General features: G+C 40.1%; 1 protein-coding gene across 4 annotated transcripts in view; it reads right to left on the bottom strand.

Moving 5' to 3' along the window:
* Positions 1-485: 485 nt before the first annotated feature.
* DCDC2 (doublecortin domain containing 2) overlaps positions 486-27,936 on the bottom strand; it is a 78,675-nt gene continuing 51,224 nt past the window's right edge. For 2 of the 4 annotated variants that reach the window (XM_061593372.1, XM_061593367.1), the window contains exons 9-11: positions 10,517-10,617; positions 2,337-2,627; positions 486-1,281 (exon numbers count right to left, since the gene is read on the bottom strand). In XM_061593372.1, coding sequence (XP_061449356.1) covers positions 1,177-1,281; positions 2,337-2,627; positions 10,517-10,617 — 497 coding nt within the window. In that variant the 3' untranslated portion in view covers positions 486-1,176. The remainder of the gene's footprint in view (positions 1,282-2,336; positions 2,628-10,516; positions 10,618-27,936) is intronic. The other 2 variants (XM_061593361.1, XM_061593378.1) reach the window with 2 other exon arrangements.

Raw genomic sequence — 27,936 nt, forward strand, 5'->3', positions numbered from 1 at the left:
CCATTTACCATTAATATATCTGACCCAACATCTGAATATACCTGTTTCTCATGAGCTGAAATTTAAGCCAATGAGAACACCATTTTCAAGTTGAAGTTCGTTTTAAAATAATTTTAAATTATTTTTTCTCATAAATATTATTAAACCATAGTATTGTTATTGGTTAAATGCCCTAAATTTAAAACACGAGGCTTTTGGAACCAAAGATAAATTCTTTATAGAAACTTGGCTGATTGTTCAGTTTGTTCCTCATAGCCAGTCCACTGGAGGTATCTTTGACCTAAGTGAATCTGGTCTGTGCAGAACAATAGCAAGACACATTTCACATTTTGGGTGAGATCATTGAGTACACTAACTTAGAAAGAAGATCCATCAAAGTCAATGGAACTTTCTACTATATAGATATATATAGGATTGAGCTGTTAATATATGCTAATAGCGTAGAGCAACTATCTGTATTATAGAAACTATTAAATGATATAATAGAAGTCCTTCATCTTGTGGCCACATTTTATCACCCTATACAGCAGTCAGTTCCTGACATGGCAGCTCTGACTAGCACACCGACTTGCAATGGCTTCTCCATTCTTTTCAAAAGAGACAGCAGGTCTGTATGTACATTCCTTTGAAACAGCCCATGCACGCAACAGCCCATGTGCCCAGCAGAGGTCAGTGAACTCTGGATCAAGGCAAATTTCTGTATTGTTTAGATTTTCTACCCTCACTCTCCATATCACAAAGTCAGAATCTGGCTTATACCCCTAAATTACATCCTGGAAATACACCACAGCTCATATTCGTAGACATTTATTCAGCTATAAAAATATTATAAGTTCTCCATTTTAAAGTCACAAAAATATTCTTCAGCTCTTCTAAACGTAGCATACATGGGGGCTAGTTCAGTATTCAACATTCTGCAATTTATAAAATTAACGCCTATGTTTTCCCTTAAGATTCACACTGGAGAAAGATCAAATCTTGTGACTATAATTCAATCTTCCTCTTAATTATTCATTAATTATCTAAGTTTTGGATACCACATTATCATGCTGGGGTTCAATGGGTGGAGCTCGACCATATTGTCACATTATAAATTAATAAAGCACACAAAAAATGCTTTGCATCCCAAATAGAAAATCCTTCATTTTCTGGTAACTTATGTCCTTTGAAATATGTCTATGCTACTGCTGCGTACTCATTGGTTTGTTCATTTTTTTCACTTTCCTGTGGACTGGTGATGGTGACTCTTGGAGTGGAGTTTTTTTCATAACTGGAATCAGCCTAGAGAGAGAGAAACATATTTTAACTTGTCACATGGCAGGGATTTTTCTTTTGTATGTGCTGATATGATCTAGCGGAGCCCACATGACTGGGACTAATTAAGCCAAGTGCAGATCACCAGCCATGTGAGATGGCTGGCAACCCTTCTCCTTTTGCAATTCCAAACAAGCAGCAAAATTAGAAGGTTTATCAAGCCCCTGGTAGGCCACCACATATGGCCGGTGAACTGTGTTTGGCTTGACAGACAGCGTCCATCAAGCAATAAAAGAGCTAGCTTACAATGTGCTTGAATAAAAAACAGATTTTTCTCCTGCTATGTATGAAACATTTTAAAAACCATAAATAATAAAGAGTGAATAAGCCAGCATCCTGGTTAGCTTGCACATATAAATGAGATCTCCTTTAAGGTATAAGAATAAAGTGGACAATTGTGAAACAAAAATAGCAGCAAGATTACACAAACAAAACCCTAATCTACCCATTCTTGCCTGTTTTACCATGAGCAGACAAATGAAAGTGACATTATCTTCCTCTCTTTTTATGTCTAATTTAAAAAAAGTGCAAGTCACTCTATTTCTGGGAAATTTCATGATGGCAGCTTGGGGTGCTTGAAATCAGATTTTCCAGAGAGAGAGTGCACAATGCCTCACATAATCTGTGGGTTTGTGATGCACAATTTGGTGGGTTCACACAATCAATGTGATCATGTACTTGGCTTGGCAGGACAAACGAACTATGATACCGAAAGAATGCTGCAGCTAGTTCTCTAATTATCCTCCGGAAACACAGTTAGAATGCCAATAGGATTGCTGATTGGCAGATAACAGAGTTGCAACATTCTCACAATATTAGTATCAATACTACATGTGATAGCATTACGACTGAGATCATCCAAGGAGGAGATTATCTTTATATAAAAGAGATTAATATAAAAGGGCAAGGAAAGTTGCTCCAAAACTGAAAATCCAGGGTGGAGCATGATGGCTGCAGGCAGACCTATTGTTAGAGCAAAAGAAGGGAAGCAGTAGCACATCGAAAGAGCAAAGACATGTTACCTGGGTTTGATCATCAATACCTTCTTTTGTTTCTTCTTCTTGATGATTTTGATCCATTTTTTCACCATTTTCTTCATTTGTTTCACCATGTGCATGACTACCAAGCTCATCTTGTGCTACCTGGTCCAGGTTCTGCCCTTGCTGTTCGTCATCATAATGGCCATTTAGTTTCTCTTCTGTTCCATTGATGGCCTGATATGCCTCCCCATTCATGGCTGAATATTCTTCTTGGTGCCGAGTTTTACATTCTGCTGCCATGTTTTCTTCCTCATCCACGGTTTCTGCTGGCCGCTAGTAAAGACAAAAAACCAAATTGTGTTATGTTCTGATCTTTTGATTAAAATATTCCAGGTAGAACTACACTATTAAGATAGCTAAGTAAAAAGTGGAGAAATACATACATTATGAATTAAATATTAGCTCTCATGCTAATCTTATTTCACAGCAATTTCTATGGATCATCTGCATGAGATTACTGGCCGAGAACCGTATTTGTGCATATATAGATATAAATTGATCTTTTGTTGTATAAAGAAGACCACAAAATAAAAAATGGGCCAAGCATCACTTTTCTAAGTCTGAGGCAGACTTAAGGACTATCTACATGTTATACTCCACTAGCAACATGGCTGTTGAGTGGAACCTCTAATGTGTAAAACAGCTTGAGTATGTATCACCTGAATGAATTTAGAGAATGCCTCTGGATGTGTGGCCACATAGTAAGGTCTTCTATGCATTATGGCCACCTTGTACAGAAGACAACACATGGAGACCCTTAGTATAGCACCTCTGCATCTTACTTCCAAAATATCAGCACCATCTCAAAGTTGTCTCCAAGAATGGAACAAGAAAGCGGTAGACTAAGAGCACTATATTCCTGTAGCTGAAACCCGGCATATTTAAATTACACTAAAATCAGCAATACTTGGGACCACGTGACTTGAGGCAACTTATGCTCATTTCACTACAATTTTAAATACTTTTCCTTGGACTTAAGTTCCGTTGAAGTTGATGGGACTTATTCCTAACCAAGTTTGTTTATGACTGTGGTCCCAGTCTCAATAGTTCTATTAACTTCTAAGGATCTTTAAAGTAACTGGCTTTGAGTACAGTCTAAGCAGGACTTGTCTATTCTGAAGTCACTTATGTGCTTTGAAAACTATATAAAACAAAGAAATTGTGCCTCTGTGCCTACCAAGAGATGTGCCGAAAGAGAGGTGAAAGGAATGGCAAAGGGAATGAAGCTTCCCCCCACCCTCTACCTTACCCACACTTCCCAGCTCCATGGAACCAGTTCTAGAGACTCCTGCAGCCTCCACCATCCCTTTTTGTGAGCCCAGAAGTGCTTAACGTGAACAGAGAGGTTCCAGTAACAGGTGTCCCACTCCTAAAGCTCTGTGTCTAATGCTCTCTGTGGGCTTCTTCCCACCCCTTTGGTCATGAAGCCAACGCAGGGGCTTGTCTTTAACACAATGAATGAATATAGCAAGTTATATTCAACAACCGTGAACTCAAGGTTTTGAACACCTACAAATGGCATTGGATCAAAAGGAGGATGAAATAACTTATTCCATCCTTCTCTTCAGCACCAAAGCTATTGTAAAGAGATCTGTGACTTGGCTTGGAGAACACATGTTCTTCCTTTCAGTTCAAAGGATCCTTTAGAGGAATCACTAGAGTACCCTTCTAGTTCCCATGCAGTACACCCACATTTATAGGAAGCAAATAAATAAAATCTTCAATGCTGTCCAATTGTTTTAGAAAAGCATGCTTTCTCCATATAATACATAAAAGCTTGGTTTAACCATAAACACAATAGGGCACAATTTTGAGCAGGGATGGGAAACCTCAGGCTTGGGGGGGGCAATGTGGACCTCCAGGCCTCTCTGACTGCCCCTTAGAACTTTCCCCAGCTATACCCTATTTCCCACCCCACACTGACCCTGTTTTGTATCCTAATGTGTTTTTGCCTGGGTGGAATGTGTCCTGCAGTTCTTAGTAGGCATCTCTTGCTTGTCTGAACGGAGGATAGAGTGGCGTGTGAATATGTGTAAAAAGTAGCCTATTGTACAAATGTAAAGTTTACATTTGCTGCTTTGTGCATTTTGTCTCTGGCCCTGCCCACCACTGGCAAGTGATCTTCAGAAGATTGTCCAGGAGGGAATGTGAACATTTGGCTGAAATGTGTTTCTCACACCTGATTTAGAGGGGAACAGAATAAGAATAAAAATTCATTTTGCTATAAGCACTTCCATAAAGAACACATATGAGAATCATAGATAAGCCAGAGTAAAGCTACTTCAAAAAAAGAAATTGCGCTCTCTGAAAATGCTTCCCAAGGGACTGTGATACAGCACAAGTACCTCTGCAATCATAGGACCATGTGATTTCACCAATGTTATGCTAAAACATCCTTCCTTCAGTTTTTGTTCACTTTCATGAACTTTCCTGTCCTTTTACCAGAGAATAAATATGTACCATCAATTTTTTACGTAATGTAAATCTTTCTTGATATACAAGCATTACGCCTCAAAGAAATGTATAAACGTAGAGCTTACATGCAAAGAACTATGCATACCCAATAGGAATTTGGATTTGTGTCTAAGGTTATTAGCCATGATGACTCAGTGGGACTTTCATATATAGTGCATGATCTGAATGTAATAACCTTGCTAAAGCAAAGCAGCTTTAGGTCTGTTCAGTGCCTAGATGGGAGACCTCCTGGGAGACCTACATATGCCATTTAAAATTCCACCAGGAAAGAAAGGCAAAATATCAAATATTCAAAACATGAATAAATGTATAGATGAAGTATACCTCAGAAAATCAGATATTGGTGACAAACAACAGAGGAGTCTTGTGAGTTGCCCAGATGCATCTGACTATTGGATCCAGAAAGCTAAATTAGATGGACCTTTGGTCCAATCCATCAGGTATCTTCTTATGCCCTTAAAAAGCATCCCTGATCCACAAACCACACGGAAGCTGCTTTGAAATTAAAGGAAGGCTCAAAAGCATCATATGATAATGGCATGGAGGTCTCACTTATGAAAGCAATACAGTAAAAAATCCAACTGTGCATGCAATCCCTTGGATACGTCATAGTTCTTTTATCTTGACCAAGATTATTCTAATTTAATAATTTCAGAAGCGCAACTGTGTCGCGGCAATACACATGGGCCCTAGCTGAGTGTATTTTAACCATCCGAAAGCAAGAGGAGTTCAAACCATGCAGCTAGCCTGTTTTTGTTTTAGTACTGTTTTCTGGATTTTCAGCTCTATTCTCTGGTTTTCAGATTTCTCAAATTAGCTCAGATAAGACAATTTTTTACAGAATGCAGGTAAAATCATTCTGAAAGTAACACAAGTAAGAAACGTAGAAAAGCAAGCATTAATTAAATAAAAAGCAGTTTTTAAGTGCTGTCTCTTCCAAAGTAGCTAATTAATACATATTTACCCCTTTCATTAGGAGGCAGTGACTGTGAATATCACACATTGCAGTCCAAACAGGCAAAAGAGGGAAAACAAGATCCTAACAGTCACAAACAGTAAGGTACAAATACAACTTTAGGGAGCACTTAGCTTTGAAGAAATAAGCACTTCTAAAGCACAGCTGCTATTTCCCAGTGCTTTATTATATACCCAAATGCTTTCCAAAACGAAAAAACAAAAACAAAACATTTTGTTCCCAAACCAGTTAGGGTTGCTAAGTGACAATGAAGCACCTGTCTAATGCATTGTTTACAAAATCAAAACATTTAAACATGGAAGACATAATTGTCAATTGAATTCAGCTTTATTGGCTTCCAGTACAAAGAAAGATATGCATTTGTCATTGCGTTGGTGTCCATTTTGATTTTGTCCAAATATGCATTTGGTATTTTATTTCAGGAGCCATTGAAAATATATTAATATCTGTGTGCCAACAAATACATGAATCCTTAATATGTAAGTCAGATTTTAGAGGTCTCAGTGAGTTGAGTCCAAACAAGTCACTGCACAAGCAGAACTTCCACTAGTACAACATAATCTTTGTTCTCCTACCCCCATGCACCCCCTGCATCCCTCCCCCATATGCTCTGGAGGGTTGGGGGGAAACCGAGAGCAGATTGAGGTGGGGGGCAGGGGGGGCAGGGAGAGAAGAGGGAGGGAAAATTTCATTATACAAGCAGTTCTGCTTGTGCAATGACTTTGCTGAATACAAATCAATTATTAAGGTCTCATTTAGATGCAGTTTGTTAGAAAACATTAACATAACCACAGTGAATAGACCACTGCAAGGAACTGCCAATCAGCAGCAGGATCAGTTCATTTGTTCTACAACTTTGCGCCTCTTCTCATATGGGGTAGGGGGATTGGCTCCACTCTGAATCTGGCCAGCCAAGACCAGGATTATTATTAGTCTTATTGTTCCGTTGGCAGCATCCATCTCACCATTCATTTAGATAGTGTTATAAATGTATAGAAAACAAACTTAGTAATTACTTTATACCATCAATAGAGCTGTGCACAGCCTTCCCGATCCACCCCATGGCCCTGATCTGTGGGCCACGAGGAGGGCCAATCTGCCCTGTCCTGAAGATGGGACCACCCACCCTGCCCTGGATCCATCCCCAAAGTTATCTGGGGGGCAGGATTAATGATTTTTTAAATTAAAAATATGATCAGGAGTGGAGGAAGGAGGCTACACTATGTCTTCTCCCCCCCCCAAACATTAGATTTTCTTTCCTGTTGGACAATCAAGGGAACTTGATTGCTAAATAAGGGTCTAATTAAGTAATTGGAAACTAATTGTGGAAAGCAATTGGGTGTTGTTTTTTACTGGTTGTTAGGTTGATTTTTCTGACCAGAAACCTTGAAAAGGCCTCATACTTAGCTACACACACTGGAAAAAAATGGAAATTAGGCTTGGGTGGCCAGCCTAGGTGGCCAGCCAGCTAACTGTAGTGTGCACAGCAGTGTTTCTATTGCTCTAGGGCCATTTTCATCCTTTGCCATCAAGTACTCAAGAAAAACAAAAACAAATAGCCATTATGATTGTGAATACAGTGAGTGTTTTAAAAGAGTAAAGGGTAACTTAGGGTAGATAGTCTTTCAAATCACTTTAAGCACTCGGTCCTACTCTACTCATCATAATAACTGCAGAGTAAGCAAACTCTTACTTCTTAATGCAGGCAAAAAAATGCTTCTTTATTGCTGGCTGGGTAGAGAACCCAACTGAAATGGAACTGAAAAGCAGAGTAAAGGAAAGTCGTCTAACTCTAGTCCATAATACAAAGTTCTAATATTCAAGGGTCATGTTACTATTATACAGGCTGGTGATGGTGATCATGAAAAATCCACCCTTAGTCAGAGAAAGTCTTGCGTGAGCAGACTTTGGGAGGTTTTTCCAGATGAGGCTACTGTGCATTTGCCCTGCCTTATTCACTGATTTTTTCAGGTGGGTCCTATTTTTAAATTGCTCCTGTTCTTAAAACAAACTGTCATTCTTTAAATGAAGGCTGACATTGTCTATTATTTATTTATCACAATTTTTAATAAATCCAAAATAAATAATCCTGGGGGAGGAGTTGAAGCATAGCTGGGAGGGGTCAATACACCCATTTCCCCCACCCTGGCTACATGGCTGCCTCTGGCTCTGTTGCTGCCTGCACACCAATTTCTCTCTAATTTGCTGTTACCATTGCCATCATCGCTGTTTCTAGAGTGATTCTAAAGTGAGCCCAGAATCATAGCAGCGGTATGTACACACACACACAAATGGTTTGAACCAGTTACTAAACCATAATGAAAAGCTGCTATGAAATCTTCAAGATGCCTGTGCTGTTCTTACTGGTCCAACATATTATAATAAAGCAGTAATAAATAGGGCAGCAAATGCTCTTCTTTCATTATGTTCCATGCACTCTAGGGACCTGGTCCACAAATAGCATTGCTGTCCTAAACGAATGACTATGGAATTTAACTAATCATAGTTTCAGGCTCATATGATTTTCACCATTATATTGATTCACTCTTGTAATCTGGCTTGAGGATTACTTCATTCCCCATTATAAAGATGGAAAGGTATCTTCCTGAATGTAACATTTCTTCTAGCTGTTCATTCTATTGATTTCATATTCATACTCCATTTCCTTTTAAAATCAGAACTTTTACATTTTATAGGAGGTAGTTTATTTGAAATTAGAGTACTATAAAAATATTTGTATTCAGAACAGTTTGAATGAAAAATAGAGAGGTTTTCCCTACATATAATGCTGGTTTGCACTTTTTGAAATTCATCTTCTACCATCCTCGTGGCAGTATGAAACTTATAGTTGGCAAAACGTAAGCTTATGCTTAAAATTACATCACTTCAATATTCAAAGGCCATCAGTGACTCATTCAATAAGTAGAAAAGGTTCTAGAAACTAGAGAATGGAACTTAGGTGTTCAAAGTGCCGGACAAATGCCAACAGAGTGGCAACTCCGAGATCTGTGTTCCTTCATTGATGGGCACTCTTAGTATATTAGCCAATGAAACAGTTTTACAATAACAGGATTAAGACCACTGCAGCTGCAATAGAAAGTGGGTGAATAAAGGGGTCCAAGCCTCAAGACAAACAAGACACAACTTTACTGCAAACTTTCAGCTTCTTTCTGTAGTTTGGCATATGGAGGCAGGAGGAGTACTAGTAAAAATCTCAGCTGGCCTGCTGGGGATGGGGGTGCTGGGTAGAAGAATGGTGCAGGAAGAGCCTGACTGCAGAAGAATCTCTTGCCACTACACATTTCTCTGGGAACCCCATTCAAGCATTGGCCCAAGGTGCCCTCATATCTTAAGAAGAGACAACCCCCTAAAAAAATAAGCTAATTGCAATGCAGCCAACCACATATCCCTTCAGACTAAGTCCCTGCCTAAAGCAAAACACCAGTTGTGACAGCAATGTGCATGAATGCATCCCCTTGAAGGACACTATAAGGAAGGCAAAAAACTGGATCACCAATGCTAATTGTTGCCCTGGAAAAATTACTTCTCATCCCAGCTAGTGACCAATGGTGGTCTCTAAGCTGGTTGCCAGGGGTGGACCAGAAGAAAGTGGTTTTCCCTCCAGTCCTACCCTCCCACTTGAAGTCCTGCCCCCACGATAACATCATACACAACACCAGAAAAAACCAGGGTCAGGAGAAAGAAAGCAATGTGGGCAGGATGTGTCCACCCATAGAAATGGGCCACAACCAGCCATGCTACTTAACTGCTTCTTCCCAGTGTAAGCCCAAAAAGCAAATAGCCACATGCCTGAACTTGAAGCCAGTGAACTTGGCATGGAATATTATCTATTTCCACCACATTTGGAAGTCCTTGACAGCATTATACAGAAGTGCCCAGTGGCTTGCAAGATTTTATATCTAGAGATAATTTGAGCTTCTGAATGAAGAACACATACACAAGGACAGGAGTATAAGACTACTTATAATAAAGGAAGGCCCCCAGTGCTTTCTCTGTGTTTCTTAGCAAATGTGAGATTTCAAACCAACATTGGAAGCTGTTTCTGCTAGATATGTGCCCCCTCCCACAAAAAATACCAGTGGTTTTATGTCTTTTTGTTAGTCTTGTAAAATGTACATTTGAGAGTGCTGCATCCTTGGAGAGAAACTTCAGCAATTTTCGCTGTGCTACTCACAGAACTTAGTCATCAGGCAAAAGCACCCTTCACATGTAATAACTACATTAAAAAACAACTAAAGGTACACAATTTCTAATGGCTAAATTTAAGCTGTTAAAAGCTACCCACAAGTAGGGCTGAGATACCCTAGCATGTTTAAGAAATAGGTTGATAATCTCATTAACTGATTATCATACAGACAAAACCAAGACAAGCAACTTCAAGTTGCCAAAATAAATCACAAAGATGGGACAAGAAATGGTGTCCCTTTTTAATGTCATAACAGAGAAATAATTCCTCTAGATTCTACCTATCACAAATATAATTTTTCTCATCCCTTCCCACTCATGTCAAGGTGTAATGAGTTGCTGTTAGACCAGCGGGACCCTCTATTTCTGCATCTTCCCCTTCCTGGATTTCTGCAGCCTCCACATTTCACAGCTGTAGACATCCAAAGCATGCATTGAGGAAAGTGAAAGTCAGCAGGTGACATGTTTTTCACAATTAGGCATTTGTTCAAAGCTTGTAGATTACCTGGTCAAGTGGGACCTCAGTTTGAGTGTCTTCATCTTCCTGGACTTCCACAGCCCCCCTCATTTCAGAGTGCTTTTTGCCAGCCTTGTAAACTCCCTCGTCTGAAAGCAGAAAGAACCAGAGTCCAACTGTGACACTATGTGGTAAAATAAGTGAACTGCATCCAAGGACAATCAGAAAACGGTTTTCCAAACTGGATTTCTCATTCATCACAGGGATTTAATCTTATGGATTTAAGACACTCTATTGCCCACTGATTTACCTTTTGCTTTATGAGTGCACCAGCATTTTTAAATGGAAAAACAACAAAAATAATTAAAGCATACAAACAATTATTTATAAGTAAAAATAGAGTATTAACAAGACCCTTAAGGTGTTTTTTTTTTGTCAACAAAGCTTTATTCATAAATTTCTTTCAGCATGGATAACACCTGGTATTTTGCTATATCCACCATGGTGTAAGATAGTTGTAAGGAAAACCTGAACTACTCAAATATCAATTTCAAAGTTAAAATGGGAGCCACTTACATTTTATTATTAATATTTTTATAAATTTAAGTAATTGTTAAAATACAGAAATTGAATAGCTATAATATATATGCAGGAAGTATTCAGGATCAGCTGACAGATATTATAAAGTATGGCAGAGAAGAAGAAGAAACTCATGAATCCAACACCAGTGACAAATCTGTTTGGGTAGCCCAAGTTTGGACAGGAAATGCAGGAACGTACTGGTAAATAGGAACATTGATAAATTCTGTTTCTTCGGAACTTGGTAGAAACATATAGAAGTGCCTTCTCAGTAGCTACACACTGTAACTCACTTCTGAGAGACGTCTGTCTATTTACTTATTTTTCCATTTATGTCTTGCACTTTCTCCCAAAGGAGCCCAGGATGGCAAGCCCCCTGTAGATGGCCTTCTGCCAGCAGGTGAAGACCTCCTTTAGAGGGGAATATGCCTCTGGTCTGTTCAGCTGAACATGTTTCTCTGCTATTGCTGATGCATTTTATTTAGTCAGCTGCTGTTTTTATCTGCTCATTTTACATGTTTTGATATTCCAGTTTTGTTTTATTGCACTATATTATATTATAGTTTTAAATTTTACTGTTTTAGGAGACTTTGTTGCTTATGGCTGAAAGGCAAGGTATAAATTTAAGTGACCATGTAAAGCCAGAATGGGAACCTGTAACTCTGCAGTTGTTGTTGGAGTCTAACTCCCATCATCCCTGACCATTGGCCATGCTGTCTGAGGGCTGATGGAAGCTGGAGTCCAACAATACCTGGAAAGCTGCAGGTTTCCCATCCCTGATGAAAAGCAATTAAAAAGATATATACCAGGAGTTCATGCAACTTATAGGATATTTTCAACTAATGTTTTAAATCTGTATACCATGTGCCTCTGCCTTTTTCATATTAGATATTCCTGAATGCTAGATTTAAAACGTGCAGCAAATAAAGGAATAACTTCATACATTGCCTCACTCTGTAGTGCAGCATAAGATATCATATGGAAGAAATTAGAGATGGCAGCATTAATTACCAGCTATAAAAACTATGACTGTTCATATTTTCCCACATAATGATCAGTAAGTGCTAAGATGACTTCTCCAGTGTTGCCACATTTTGAATTGAATTGAATTGAATCTTTATTTATTTATTATTCTTATTTTTTATTTATTTTATTTCATTTTATTTATAGACCGCCCATAGCGAATAGCTCTCTGGGCGGTGAACAGCAGAGTTAAAATACAAAGTTACAATAAAACATACAAAATCACAACAAAGTAGAATAAAAACATTAAATATAAAACATGAACATTAAAATGCCTGGGAGTATAACCAGGTCTTAACCTGGCGCCTAAAAGAAAGTACCGTAGGTGCCAGGCGTATCTCCTCAGGTAAGCTGTTCCATAGTTCGGGGGCCACCACAGAAAAGGCCCTGGATCTAATAACAATCCTCCGGGCATCCTGATGGGTTGGTACCCAGAGGAGGGCCTTAGATACTGAACGAAGTGAACGGGTAGGTTCATAGTGGGAGAGGCGTTCCATCAGATATTGCGGTCCCACACCGTGTAAGGCTTTATAGGTCAAAACCAGCACCTTGAATCTGGCTCGGAAACAAATAGGTAGCCAGTGCAAACGGGCCAGGACAGGTGTTATATGCGCGGACCAATGGGTCCCCGTCAACAACCTGGCTGCCGCATTTTGCACTAGCTGAAGTTTCCGAACGGTCTTCAAGGGCAGCCCTACGCAGAGTGCATTACAGTAGTCCAATCTAGAAGTTACCAGAGCTTGAACAACAGAGGCGAGATCATCACTGTCCAGATAGGGGCGTAGTTGGGCTACTAAGCGAAGATGGTAAAACGCATTCCGCGCCACCGAGGCCACTTGAGCCTCAAGCGACAAGGAACTCAGGGTGGCTTACAAATAGAACTACATGTAGTTAAAAACATAGAAAAACATACAATTAAAATACAATTACACTATGCACAACCTTAAAACCGTAAAAGGCACTTAAAAATCTAAAAACAATTAAAAATAATACAAATAAGAATATAAAACAATAAAACAAGCCTTGTAAAGCCCAATCCTAAACACCTTCTATCCCCAAAGCCTGTCGGAATAAAAAAATCTTTACTTGCCGACAGAAGGATGGCAAGGAGGGGGCCATTCGTGCCTCCCTAGGAAGGGAGTTCCAGAACCTAGGAGCAGCCACCGAGAAGGCCCTCTCTCGCGTCCCCACCAATTGCACTTGCGTGGGTGTTGGGACTAAGAGAAGGGCCTCTCCTGAAGATCTCAGGGCCCGGGCAGGCTTGTATAGGGAGATATGGTCTGACAAATAGCCTGGACCTGGGCCGTATAGGGCTTTAAAGGTCAAAACCAGCACTTTGAATTGTGACCGGAAACAAACTGGCAGCCAGTGGAGCTGTTGTAACAAGGGAGTTGTATGGTCCCTGTAACCAGCCCCTGTTAATACTCTGGCTGCAGCTCTTTGTACCAGTTTAAGTTTCCGAACAGTCTTCAAAGGCAGCCTCACGTAGAGCACGTTACAGTAGTCTAAATGGGATGTAAATAAGGCATGCATCACCATAGTCAAATCAGGCATTTCCAGGAATGGGCACAGCTGGCGCACTAGTCTTAACTGGGTAAAGGCACTCCTGGCCACGGCCGAGACCTGGGCCTCCAAGTTCAGAGCTGAGTCCAGGAGCACACCCAAACTGCGAACCTGTGTCTTCAGGGGGAGTGTAACCCCATCCAGCACAGGCTGAATCCCTATTCCCTGATCTGCCCTTCAACTGACCAGGAGCACCTCTGTCTTGTCTGGATTTAGTTTCAATTTGTTCGCCCTCATCCAGTCCATCACTGATGCCAGGCACTGGTTCAGAACCAGGACAGCTTCCTTGGCTTTAGGTGGAAAGGAGAAATAGAGTTGGGTGTCATCCGCATACTGATGGCACCAAACTCCAAACCCCCGGACAACCTCTCCCAGCGGTTTCATATAGATGTTAAATAACACGGGGGACAAAACTGAACCCTGAGGGACCCCATAGGTCAACAGCCAAGGAGTCGAACAGGAGTCCCCCAGCACTACCTTCTGAGTTCATCCCTCCAGAAAGGAATGGAGCCATCATAACATGGTGCCCCCAAGTCCCATCCCAGCAAGGTGGTCCAGAAGGATACCATGGTCGATGGTATCGAAAGCTGAAAGAAAAGACCTATATAATTTGTTTTAATTGTGTTTAATATCAAATTTTAAACTGCTGTAATGTTCCCTGGGACCTGCTGGTGAAGGGTAATTTATTATTATTATTATTATTATTTATTATTATTATTATTATTGGTGGAGTTGTTTTAATTGAGATCTCAGCAACCTTTGAGCCAGCAGAGAAAGAAAAGGACAACATTTCAGAAATGTCTAAAACGACAAATTGTGTTAACTATAATAATATATTATTTACTCTACTCCTAATATTTAGGCATGACTGCTGATGCTTATGTAGCCAAAACGGCACCATACTTGCATAAGAGGGAGGTATCACCAGGCTTGGTGAGACATCAAGATTTGCACAACTGTAGTGAAACAATCCTAATGGGCAAAATACCCACACCCAAGAGCCCAGAGATGACTGAGTGTGCTCAGTGGTTATGGAATGCTGACTGACTTATGGAAGTATGGAAACTAGGTGGGAACGGAAATGGAATAGAGTAGAAAATGACAGAGGCTTGTGTTCTCTTGCTCCGAAGGGCAGGAGTGGAACCAGTGGGCAGAAAATGCAGGGAAGCAGAAACATTAGAAAGATGTTGTTTGACAGTGGGACAGACTGCTACAGGTCTCTACTTCATTAGTGGTATTTAGGCAGAGGCTGGACAACCATCTTTTAGGGATAATGCACGTTCATCCTGGATTGCATGTTCTGCACTGAGCAGGAGGGTGGACTAGATAACTTACAAGATCCCGTTCATCTCTATGATTCTATGGGGACTGTGCAAACAGGTAAGGCTGACTGACTGCAACAGTGAAGAGAAGCACTCCACATTACAGCATTTTGCTGAAAGTCCCACTGTTACTACAACTGCTGCCATTTAATATTTATTTTGCAACAGTGCAAGTGAGTGCATAGTGTGTTGAAGTGACATCGTCTCTACCCAGAGGGTTTATGGTTCAAATTATGTGAGACACTGTCGAGAGGAGGAGAGTTGATGAATTTATAGTGAGGATAATTAGAGAATTAGGTGACAATAGCAGTGGTTGTTAATGGTAAGACTAGGGTGATTCACAAAAGTAGTGAGCCTAGAGAAAACAGGGAACAGTTTGACAAACAGAGGTGGAGACTTGTTCATTCACAGGGAACAGAATAATGGAAGCCTCAGTTCCTTTCACACTTTTAGAAGAGAGCTCCAGATGTGCATGGGGCAGGGAGCAGAGCCTGCCACTGCAACCCTGCCCTGCAAATATTCAGTGGATGTGTGGAGCCTCACCTGAATCTGAAATAGGCTACAGATATATACATATAAAATCCAATCCCAACCATTCTGTCCTGTTATCCCAACAATCCATCACATACCTTACTGTAATCAAGAAACTGAACCAAGGCTATAAAGCTATTCCGATAAGAGCACATGCGACTGTCAGTTATTAGGATCCTCAGGGCAGGGAGCAACTTTAGTCTCCCACACTGACAACATTCCTGAGCGCACCTGCTTTACTTTCTCCCATCTACATGAATGGTTGCCATTCATTCCTATGAGGAAAGTGCCACACTCAGGAACAGTGTTGCTCTGTGAACAAATCCTGTCCTCCAGCCACAGTGCCTCTAAGTCCCTGTGCAATATCTAAGCACTTTTTTTACACACTGCAGCCATCATGATGTTGGCCATTTTTCTCTATGTAATAATAACAATACTTGTTCTACTTGACTCTCAAGAGAGCTCAAGTTCCTTCCATACATCAACTCCATAAACCTTACGTCAATATTACTGTCCCCATAGTGCAGACAGATTATTAAGGCAGAGAGAAAGTAGCTCTCCTAAGCCCTCTGACTAAATTCACAGCAAAAGGGGAGATTTGAACCACCTGGTTTATAGCTCAGTGGTTCTGAAGAATACAATGAAATATGGAGTCAAAGTAACAAAGTTGTGCTTGGGGGAGAGGGGCAAACACACGAACAGTGCACAAAAAATAGGGAAATTATATTGTTGGAGTTAATTGAAACAGATTACTTTAAAAGTTAAAATCTTGATGCTCACAACTTTCTGAACCAACTGGAGAAACAGGAATAAAACAGAAAGCATGAGATTACAGTAGCCTAGACCACAGATAGTCAAAGCACAGAGGAGGAGAAAGGGTGGATCTTGTCGGCAGATGTAGAAGCAGCAGCAGCCAGGATTCATTTCTGTAATGAATCCTGCAAGTGTAGAATTCATGGAAACATAGAAGGAATCATTTGGAGGTTGCAGTGCAGTACAGCTTCTTATGCTAATGCCTGAAAAAATGTGTCTCTGAAACTACTGGAATGTATTTTCCTGCATTATCCAGCTCAGTATTTCCACCCAACTTGACAGAAATTCATTGGTACACTTCGATAAACAAGAAAATTACATGACTATATTAAATAGCAAATGAGTTATAACTTCAAACAACTAATAAGAAATCAATATACTTTAAATAATTAAACAAAGAGAATAAACGTTTCCTGCGTAAGTTCCTATGCTAGGCTGCACTAACAATAAAAAATGTATTGCAGCACAAATGATGGTATTATGCACAGCCATTTAATGCATTTCAAATTTGAAGCTGATTGAAGTTCAGCATTAGGAAGAAAATAATCATGGTAATAACAGCCAGCCTTGAATATTTTATGGAAATCAGGGGCATTTACAGAGCTGTAAGCTCTGTATGTAAGCATGGGAGTTAATGTAACTACAAAAAAATTTAATGCAATTTACCAGATGCTGCCTCATAAAGTAAAACAAAAAACCAGCATAATAAATGTATTGTTCATTACATTAAACAAATTCCTAAAAGGGATGGAGAATATGGGATTGTTTTCTAATCTTCATGAAAACAAAGAAACAAAAAAAACTGGCATTGTTGTAGGAATCCATTTAAAAGTGTCTCAAGAGACACAATCAAGTCATAAGTACATTTACTCAGAAATAAGTTGCATAGAGTTTGAAGACCCTTTCAGGTGACCCCTTGAGCCAAGAGGAAAGGCAGAGGAAACCTCTTCAGAGGCAAATGCCTTAGCCACTGACATTCTAAAGTGCTATTTAGCCATGAAGAATCTCCTTTTGGCAACTTTTGGGTAGTAATGGAAGGATATGGAACAATAGCAGCAAAGAGAAGTGGAGGTGGAAGAGCAACAGCAGAAGAGGAGACTGCTTTGGAGAGGAACAATGAAGTGAAGGAAACTCCGTGGGAAAGGGTGACAGGAGCAGAAGAGCTAGAAGACGCCCTTCACCAGTGGAGCTATGGAACCGCTTTCAACTACTCGAGGATGAGACTGGAGGACAGCGTGTGGTGGAAGAATTACAGGAGACCCCGTGTGACAACGAGCAAGAGGCTGAAGCTCAGTCAAGCAGGAACAATGAAACCATGCCCCACAACGAGAAGAGTACTAGTAGTGGGAGACTCCCTACTGCGTGGGATTGAAACCCAAGTATGCCGAGAATGACTATTCCCTAGACCAGTTGGTCATGGAACCGACCAGAGGGACGACAACCCTGGACTTAATCCTCAGTGGGGACCGGGACCTGGTGCGAGATGTAAGTGTTGTTGAACCGATTGGGAGCAATGACCACAGTGCTATTAAATTAAACATACATGTAAATGGCCAATTGCCAAGAAAATCCAACACGGTCACATTTGACTTCAAAAGAGGAAACTTCACAAAAATGAGGGGATTGGTAAAAAGAAAGCTGAAAAACAAAGTCCAGAGGGTCACATCACTCGAAAATGCTTGGAAGTTGTTTAAAAACACTATATTAGAAGCTCAACTGGAGTGCATACCGCAGATCAGAAAAGGTACCGCCAGGGCCAAGAAGATGCCAGCGTGGTTAACGAGCAAAGTCAAGGAAGCTCTTAGAGGCAAAAAGTCTTCCTTCAGAAAATGGAAGTCTTGTCCGAATGAAGAAAATAAAAAAGAACACAAACTCTGGCAAAAGAAATGCAAGAAGACAATAAGGGATGCTAAAAAAGAATTTGAGGAGCACATTGCTAAGAACATAAAAACCACCAACAAAAAATTCTATAAATACATTCAAAGCAGGAGACCATCTAGGGAGGCGATTGGACCCTTGGATGATAAGGGAGTCAAAGGTGTACTAAAGAACGATAAGGAGATTGCAGAGAAGCTAAATGAATTCTTTGCATCTGTCTTCACAGTGGAAGATATAGGGCAGATCCCTGAACCTGAACTAACATTTGCAGGAAGGGATTCTGAGGAACTGAGACAAATAGTGGTAACAAGAGAGGAAGTTCTAGGCTTAATGGACAATATAAAAACTGACAAATCACCGGGCCCGGATGGCATCCACCCAAGAGTTCTCAAAGAACTCAAATGTGAAATTGCTGATCTGCTAACTAAAATATGTAACTTGTCCCTCGGGTCCTCCTCCGTGCCTGAGGACTGGAAAGTGGCAAATGTACCACTAATCTTCAAAAAGGGATCCAGAGGGGATCCCGGAAATTACAGGCCAGTTAGCTTAACTTCTGTCCCTGGAAAACTGGTAGAAAGTATTATTAAAGCTAGATTAACTAAGCACATAGAAGAACAAGCCTTGCTGAAGCAGAGCCAGCATGGCTTCTGCAAGGGAAAGTCCTGTCTCAGTAACCTATTAGAATTCTTTGAGAGTGTCAACAAGCATATAGATAGAGGTGATCCAGTGGACATAGTGTACTTAGACTTTCAAAAAGCGTTTGACAAGGTACCTCACCAAAGACTTCTGAGGAAGCTTAGCAGTCATGGAATAAGAGCAGAGGTCCTCTTGTGGAGAAGGAATTGGTTAAGAAGCAGAAAGCAGAGAGTAGGAATAAACGGACAGTTCTCCCAATGGAGGGCTGTAGAAAGTGGAGTCCCTCAAGGATCGGTATTGGGACCTGTACTTTTCAACTTGTTCATTAATGACCTAGAATTAGGAGTGAGCAGTGAAGTGGCCAAGTTTGCTGACGACACTAAATGGTTCAGGGCTGTTAAAACAAAAAGGGATTGTGAAGAGCTCCAAAAAGATCTCTCCAAACTGAGTGAATGGGTGGAAAAATGGCAAATGCAACTCAATGTAAACAAGTGTAAAATTATGCATATTGGAGCAAAAAATCTTAATTTCACATATACGCTCATGGGGTCTGAACTGGCGGTGACCGACCAGGAGAGAGACCTCGGGGTTGTAGTAGACAGCACGATGAAAATGTCGACCCAGTGTGCGGCAGCTGTGAAAAAGGCAAATTCCATGCTAGCAATAATTAGGAAAGGTATTGAAAATAAAACAGCCGATATCATAATGCCATTGTATAAATCTATGGTGCGGCCGCATTTCGAATACTGTGTACAGTTCTGGTCGCCTCATCTCAAAAAGGATATTATAGAGTTGGAAAAGGTTCAGAAGAGGGCAACCAGAATGATCAAGGGGATGGAGCGACTCCCTTACGAGGAAAGGTTGCAGCATTTGGGGCTTTTTAGTTTAGAGAAAAGGCGGGTCAGAGGAGACATGATAGAAGTGTATAAAATTATGCATGGCATTGAGAAAGTGGATAGAGAAAAGTTCTTCTCCCTCTCTCATAATACTAGAACTCGTGGACATTCAAAGAAGCTGAATGTTGGAAGATTCAGGACAGACAAAAGGAAGTACTTCTTTACTCAGCGCATAGTTAAACTATGGAATTTGCTCCCACAAGATGCAGTAATGGCCACCAGCTTGGACGGCTTTAAAAGAAGATTAGACAAATTCATGGAGGACAGGGCTATCAATGGCTACTAGCCGTGATGGCTGTGCTGTGCCACCCTAGTCAGAGGCAGCATGCTTCTGAAAACCAGTTGCCGGAAGCCTCAGGAGGGGAGAGTGTTCTTGCACTCGGGTCCTGCTTGCGGGCTTCCCCCAGGCACCTGGTTGGCCACTGTGAGAACAGGATGCTGGACTAGATGGGCCACTGGCCTGATCCAGCAGGCTCTTCTTATGTTCTTATGTTCTTATGAGAAGATCTGTGGACTCGTCAGGTATGCTGTCTACCAGGATGACAGATTAGAGATGTGAGGGAAGGTTGTCATCACTCATCAAGCCCAGTCACAGGTATCCCTTTCTCCTCATCCATGTGGGAACAAATGATACTGCCAAACGGAGCTATGAAGAAATCATATCAGACTTTGAAGTTCTGGGAAGGAAACTCAAGGACTTTGGGGCCCAGATAGTTTTTTCATCCATCCTTCCAGTACTTAGAAAAGGAGTAGAAAGAGAAAGAAAAATACTCCGTGTGAATGAATGGCTACAAAGGTGATGCCGACATGAGAGATTTGGATTCTGGGACCATGGCCTATGGTTCCTGGAAGATGGATTGCTGGCAAGTGATGGGTTGCATCTCACAAGGACTGGGAAGAACGTTTTTGGCCACAGCATGGAGAAGTTCATCAGGAGGGCTTTAAACTGAATCCTAAGGGGGAGGGAGACGTAAACTTGGTGGTAACGACTGAGGAAGGCTTGTGCACAGTAACGGGACCAGAGAGATCGGCTCTAATAGGGACCAGTAACAGTCCTCAGAAAAATGTAGTAAGGAACCCAAGCCATAAATCACATGGTCGTCGATATCTGTATACTAATGTGCAGAGCATGGGAAACAAGCAGGACAAATATGAACTGTTAATACAGGAGGGCAATTACAACTTGATAGATATAACTGAAACTTGGTGGGATGACTCCCATGACTGGAATACAGCAATTGAAGGATATAACTTGTTCAAAAAGAACAGAAGGAATAAAAAGGGAGGTGGAATCGTGCTATATGTTAAAAATATATATCCCTGCACAGAAATACAGGAAGATGAGCTTGGTAGCACCACCGAGAGTATCTGGATTAAAATTAATGGGGCAAGTAATAAAAGGAATGTGGTGCTTGGAGTCTACTACTGACCACCCAATCAAGGAGAAGATGAGAATGTAACTTTTGAAAAGCAAATTGCCAATGTTTCGAGGAGGCATGATGTAGTAGTAATGGGGGGTTTCAATTAACCCGATATCTGTTGAGAGACAAATTCTGCCAAACACAGCCCCTCCAAGAAATTTCTGACTTGTGTTGGAGATAACTTTCTCCTACAAAAAGTGGAGGAAGCAACCAGAGGATCAGCTTTCCTGGACTTGATTCTAACCAATAGAGATGATTTGGTGGATGAAGTGGCAGTTATGGGAACTCTGGGGGAAAGTGACTACACCATACTTGAATTCTTGATTTTAACAGAAGCAAAAGCAGAGAGTAGCTATACGCACACCCTGGACTTCAGGAAAGCTGATTTTAATAAACTCAGAACAATTGTAAGTACCTTTCCACGGCAAGCCACCCTAATGAGAAAAGGAGTCCAAGATGGGTGGGAGTTTCTAAAAAAGGAAATTCTAAAAATGTAATGGCAAGCAATTCCAACAACGAAAAAAGGGGGGAAACAGCAGAAGAAGCCAATGTGGCTTCACAAAAAGCTTACAGATGACCTGAAAACAAAAAAGGACACATACAGAAAGTGGAAAGAAGGCCAGGCCACAAAGGAAGAATACAGGCAGGTATCACGGAATTGCAAGGATGTTGTCAGGAAGGCTAAAGCTGAAAATGAGCTGAGGTTAGCGAGGGATGCTAAAAGCAACAAAAAAGCTTTCTTCAGGTATGTCCATAGTAAAAGACAGAAAAAAGAAATGGTGGCATAGCTACTCAATGAGGATGGCAAAATGATAACAGATGACAAAGAAAAGGCAGAAGTGCTCAATTCCTACTTTGGAAGGAGGAACTGGGGAACTACAGACCAGTCAGCTTAACATCAATCCTGGGAAAAACTCTGGAGCAGATTATAAAGCAGTCAATCTGTAAGCACCTTGAAAGCAACGCAGTGATTACTAGGAGTCAACATGGATTTATGAAGAACAAATCCTGCCAAACTAATCTTATCTCATTTTTTGATCAGGTAACCTCCCTTGTAGACTGTGAAAATGCTGTGGACATAATATATCTTGACTTCAGCAAAGCTTTTGACAAAGTGCCCCATGATATTCTGATTAGCAAGCTAGCTAAATGTGGGCTGGATGGAACAACTATCAGGTGGATCCACAGTTGGCTCCAGAATCGTACTCAAAAGAGTGCTTATCGATGGTTCCTTCTCAAACTGGGCAGAAGTAACGAGTGGGGTACCACAGGGCTCAGTCCTGGGCCCAGTGCTCTTCAACATTTTTATTAACCACTTGGATGAGGAGGTACAGAGCATGCTTATCAAATTTGCAGATGATACAAAATTGGGGGGCATAGGTAATACTGTGAAAGACAGAAACAAAATTCAAAGGGACCTTGATACGCTGAAGCATTGGGTTGAAAACAACAGAATGAAATTCAACAGGGATAAATGCAAAGTTCTACACTTAGGAAAAAGTAACCAAATGCACAGTTATAAGATGGGAGATACTTGGCTCATCAATACAACATGTAAGAAGGATCTTGGAATTGTCGTTGGTCATAAGCTGAATATGAACCAACAGTGTGATGTGGCTGCAAAAAAGGCAAATGCTATATTAGGCTGCATTAACAGAAGTATAGTTTCCAAATTGCGTGAAGTACTAGTTCCCCTCTATTCAGCACTGGTTAGGCCTCATCTTGAATATTGCGTCCAGTTCTGGTCTCTGCACTTCAAGAAGGATGCAGACAAACTGGAACAGGTTCAGAGGAGGGCAACAAGGATGAGCAGGGGACTGGAAACAACGCCCTCTGAGGAGAGACTGAAAGAACTGGGCATGTTTAGCCTGGAGAAGAGAAGACTGAGGGGAGATATGATAGCACTCTTCAAGTAGATGAAAGGTTGTCACACAGAGGAGGGCCGGGATCTCTTATCGATCGTCCCATAGTGCAGGACACAGAATAATGGGTTAAAATTGCAGGAACACAGATTTCGATTGGACATCAGGAAAATCTTCCTAACTGTTAGAGCCATATGACAATGGAACCAATTACCTAGAGAGGTAGTGGGCTGTCCAACACTGGAGGCATTCAAGAGGCAGCTGGACAGCCATCTGTCGAGAATGCTTTGATTTGGATTCCTGCGTTGAGCAGGGGGTTGGACTTGATGGCCTTATAGGCTCCTTCCAACTACTATTCTATGATTCTATGATCTGTGAATTTTAGTTCTCTCATTTTCTTATTTTTCCAATCCTAAATTCAGTTCACATTTCTGCAGCACTTTGCAATTTAAAAACAATAATAATGAAAAATCTTCAGCATTTTAGTGCAAATTTCTCCTAATAATCACATTTTTGTATGCAGTTTTGACTAATGTACACATTTTTGCAATTTATCCTAATATACTACATTTTATATGCTATTTTTCCTAATATATTCATTTTCCCTATGCATTTTTGTAAACACTGTTTGGTTGGAGAACTGCATCACAAAATTCAAATACGTGCAACTTTTAAAGGATGGCTGTGTTTCAGTTCTCATACTGTTTCAGAAACTGCAAATTTGATAGATTTGGTTTTAAACTGAATCAAATTTCTCCCAAATCCTTATTTTTAGGGAATAAATTTTCTGGTAGATTGAAGTGAAGGCAAAGGAAAGTATATAGGAGGTATTTTGTTGGGGAAGCTCTTTTTCTTCCCCTGTCACTTTACACCCTGAGACACATTCAACAGCAGAGGTGGACAAATTTGTCAATTTCAGTTTCTCTCCATTTCTCATTTTTCCAAACTTAAATTCAGTTCACTAAATTTCCACTTGTTTGTAATTTTTAAAGATGTCCCCATAAAAATTCACTAGCATTTGACTGTGCTTTTCTCCTAATATGCACATTTTTGTATGTAATTTTCCTAATGCATATAAAAATACCACAAACATCATTAACACACCACAAAACAGAAGAATTCAACAAAAACAAAATTATCAGTAACAATAATCCAGCACAATTACCTCAAAAACAGTTATTTCAGCAAATTTAAAATAGCTGCATCCAATATTTGTCTAAGTCCTAAACTCAAAGAGAAAGCAACACAAAACAAATTGGTCTTTAAAGCCTCTTTATATTTCAGTCAGGAAAGAGTGTGACAAAATGCAGAGCATCAGCAAAAAAGTCCTAGTTTCTCATCCCCCTCCCAACCTCACTGATGGGCACACCACCACGGCCTCCAAAGCTGATCTCAACATGCAGCCAGGTTCATATGGGTGGTGGTCCTCCAAATAACCTGGCTCTAAATCATTTAGGATTGCTGATATATGGGGTTAAAAGGAAACTAGAGACAGACTAATAATAATAATCCACAATATGATTGTAATTCAGACACTTGACATTCTTCTTCACAACACAATCCTGGATCTGTAGAAACATTAGTGTATTAAAACTGTAAGAACTCAGAAATATTTTAAACTTGTAAGTTCAATTCTTAATTAAGAAGTGTTTTCTTGGTCATCAGACTTCCATAACCCAGGAAAATGGCTCCAATAAAAGACAGAGTCCAAAACCATAACATACAGAGGTGGTACCAGAAGATTGTTTTCAAACTATCCCCACTATGTTCCACAACATCCTAAATGGAACCTACTCAAATTAAAAGAGAGGTTATGAAAACAACAGGAATTATTTTTTACCTAATGACTTGAATCAACCAATCAATTATTTTGCTGCTACCTTCTAGTAAAAGTGGATCGGTCTGTCATGTTTAAAGGCTTCTCAACTCTCCATTTAGAGGCTGTGCCTACAAAGCTTACTAGCAAAAAATTGAAATAATCTATATAAGGCAAGCCAGGACCAAATGGGTGGAGACACTTTTTGCTCTTTCCTATCACACCTAATGTGAATATCCATTTGCCAGCATTTTTCATCAATAAACACAGGCTCCATATAAATGTCAGCTCTTGAAAATTGCTGCCAAAATCCTTCAAAATACTAATGCAATTCATCTTGCAGAAGAACACCTATCAACTTCCTCACAGCATGAAGAATACAAAGAGACATTAAAACCCCAATCTCTTTGGCAAACCAAGCCAGACTGATACTACAGATAGAGGGCAAAAGAAAGTTATTACCCTGAAGATAGTAAAACCCTCATTTCAAAGACTCAGTCCCCCCCCCAAGCCAGTCACAAATTGTTACACATTCTTCTGAGAAAAATAAAAGGAACATTTCATCATCTGCTGCATAAAATCTCCAATTAATTCTATTTCCTTAAAAACAAAAAAAGCTAGTGCATAATAACTGGATGCAGGGATTAACCAGCCCTACATGTCAGCCCACTGCTGAAAGAATTGCACTGGCTACCTATTAGCTACTGGGCTAAGTTCAAGGTTCTAGTTTTGGTGTACAAAGCCCTATACAGCTTGGGACCAGGATCCCTGAAAGACCATCTTATCCCTTATATACCTGGTCGATCACTGTGCTCTGTAGGTGAGGGCCTCCTAGAGATACCATCTTATCAGGAGGTCTGTTCTGCATAACACAGCAAACAGACCTTTAGTGTAGTGGCACCTACCCTTTGGAATTCCATCCCCTTAAATATTGGACAGATGCCATCTCTGTTATCTTTTCTGCGCATACTGAAGACCTTCCTCTTTCAACAAGCCTTTTAAGTAGAGACCTTATCCCAGTCTGCATTTAACATCCCAGTGTTAGAATTGCTTTTTAATATGTTTTAAAGCTTTTTTTAAAAAATGTTTTTAAAGATATTTTGTTTTAATATATTTCAAAGTCTGGTTTTATGACATTTTAACGTGTTTTTAGTGCTTTTGTTTGCCACCCTGGGCTCCTACTGGGAGGAAGGGTGGGATATAAATCTAATTAAATAAATAAATAAAAATATGAATCTTAAAAATTTTACAATGTGCTTTGGAGGCTCTCCTTTTGATCTGTTGTAATTCTAGTTGACAAGATACCAGAGACAGGACTTACATCCACACCACAGAGCAACAGCAGCAGCAATTAGCATTGGATGTAACATCTGAGCTGGGGTGACAGACTGCTCTCTTGTATCTCTTCCCCAACTCCTGGAACATCTGCCCTGCTGAGGACTAGTGATATTTTAAGTGCAATGGAACTTTTCTGGCAGCTCAAGAGTGCAGGTCAAGGGAAATGAGGTGAACCCCAATTTCCAAACCATCGACACCCAAGCCAGGTCTGGTCTCTTCCAGTAGGGGGGCTCGGGTGGCACTTGGGACAGAGATAAAAGTAGGTGCTGCTAATAACCTTTTCCTGGCAAGAACAACAACCACAACTAGCAGAGGCTGTAACTTCCAAGATGGGATGGCAGAATGTTTTTTTGTATTATTGTATTGGATTGCTTATTAAATTTGTCATTAATTGATATGTTTTAATTGATTGCTTTATTATGACTATAATAAATTTTCATGTGATCAAACTGAGTTATTTGTTGTTTTTTAAATGATTTAGTATTTGATTGTTACTGATTTAGTGATTTGTATTTTTGTTCTGTTGTGAGCTGCTGTGAGCATACAAATATTAACAACAACACATTTAAAGCACTCTTTAACACTTATGGCTTCCACCAAAGAATCCTGGGAATTGTAGTTTGTTAAGGATGCTGAGATTTGTTAAGGAGACCCCTCACAGAGCTACAATTCCCAGCACCCTTAACAAGCTACAGTTCCCAGGATTCTTTGGGAAGAGTCATGACTGTTGAAGTGGTAAAAGAGTGTTTTAAAAGTATGGCATGGATGTGACTAGGGTGTTCTCAGTGGTAATACCACTGTGACATGGAATGGGCCTCCCTGATAAGATCCAGCAGGTTTCTTCTCTTTCTGTCATCAGACAGGTGATTAAGGCTACAATGCAATACATGTCTACTCAGAAGTAAGCTCCTTTGGGTTCAACAGGACTTACTCCCAAGGTAAGTGTGTATTGGATTGCAGCCTAAGATGCTTTAATTCAAGTGGGCTTTTAAAGTCAGTTGACAAATGCTTGACTAAATTGTGGTGTAAGGCAGCATCTGGGATCTAATTTTCTTTGATATTTTCCTGAGTGTAAAAGTGATGTAGGTTTGGCCCACTAATTTTGTGAATAAAGGTGGTGAGGGTCTGTCACAGCAATGCAGTGATACAACCTGCAGGCACGGCTGGCCCTGCTATGAAGCTAAGTGAGGTGGCTGCCCTGAGGCAACAGTTGCTGGGCAAGCTGATCCAGTTGTTCAACTCTGTTGGAGGTCAGAACTGTGTAAAAACTGTGAAGTTAAAATCTGCCTTAGCGCAAACACAGTACTCCAAACAAAGTTAAGGTACAAACATAAAATACATAAATATAAAATGATATCAAAACTTTAATATGTATATAAATATTCAATATAAAATCCCTATAAGTATTCTCATATAATAATAAAGATGGCCAGCAAAATAATGATTAAAAAATAATAATCAGTGCCCATACACATAATACAAAATATATGATATAATCAAGACAATATCAAATATCAAAATGCTATACATTTTTCAATTAATTACATATGGGCATTGATTTATGTGTATTAGCCACTGTTTACAAGTTGCCCTTTATCTTCACATTGATATTGTCTTGATTATATCATATATTTTGTATTTCACTGTTTATGGGCACTGATTTTTTTATTTTTTTTATTATTTTGCTTATTATGTTTATATACATATTAAATTTTTGATATCATTTTATAATTATGTATTTTAGGTCAGAACTGTGTGCCACACAGCCTACTTTGAGCCACCTGTGCTAG

This window comes from Rhineura floridana, chromosome 1 (genome assembly GCF_030035675.1).
Source record: "Rhineura floridana isolate rRhiFlo1 chromosome 1, rRhiFlo1.hap2, whole genome shotgun sequence".
Taxonomy (NCBI): Eukaryota; Metazoa; Chordata; class Lepidosauria; order Squamata; family Rhineuridae; genus Rhineura; species Rhineura floridana.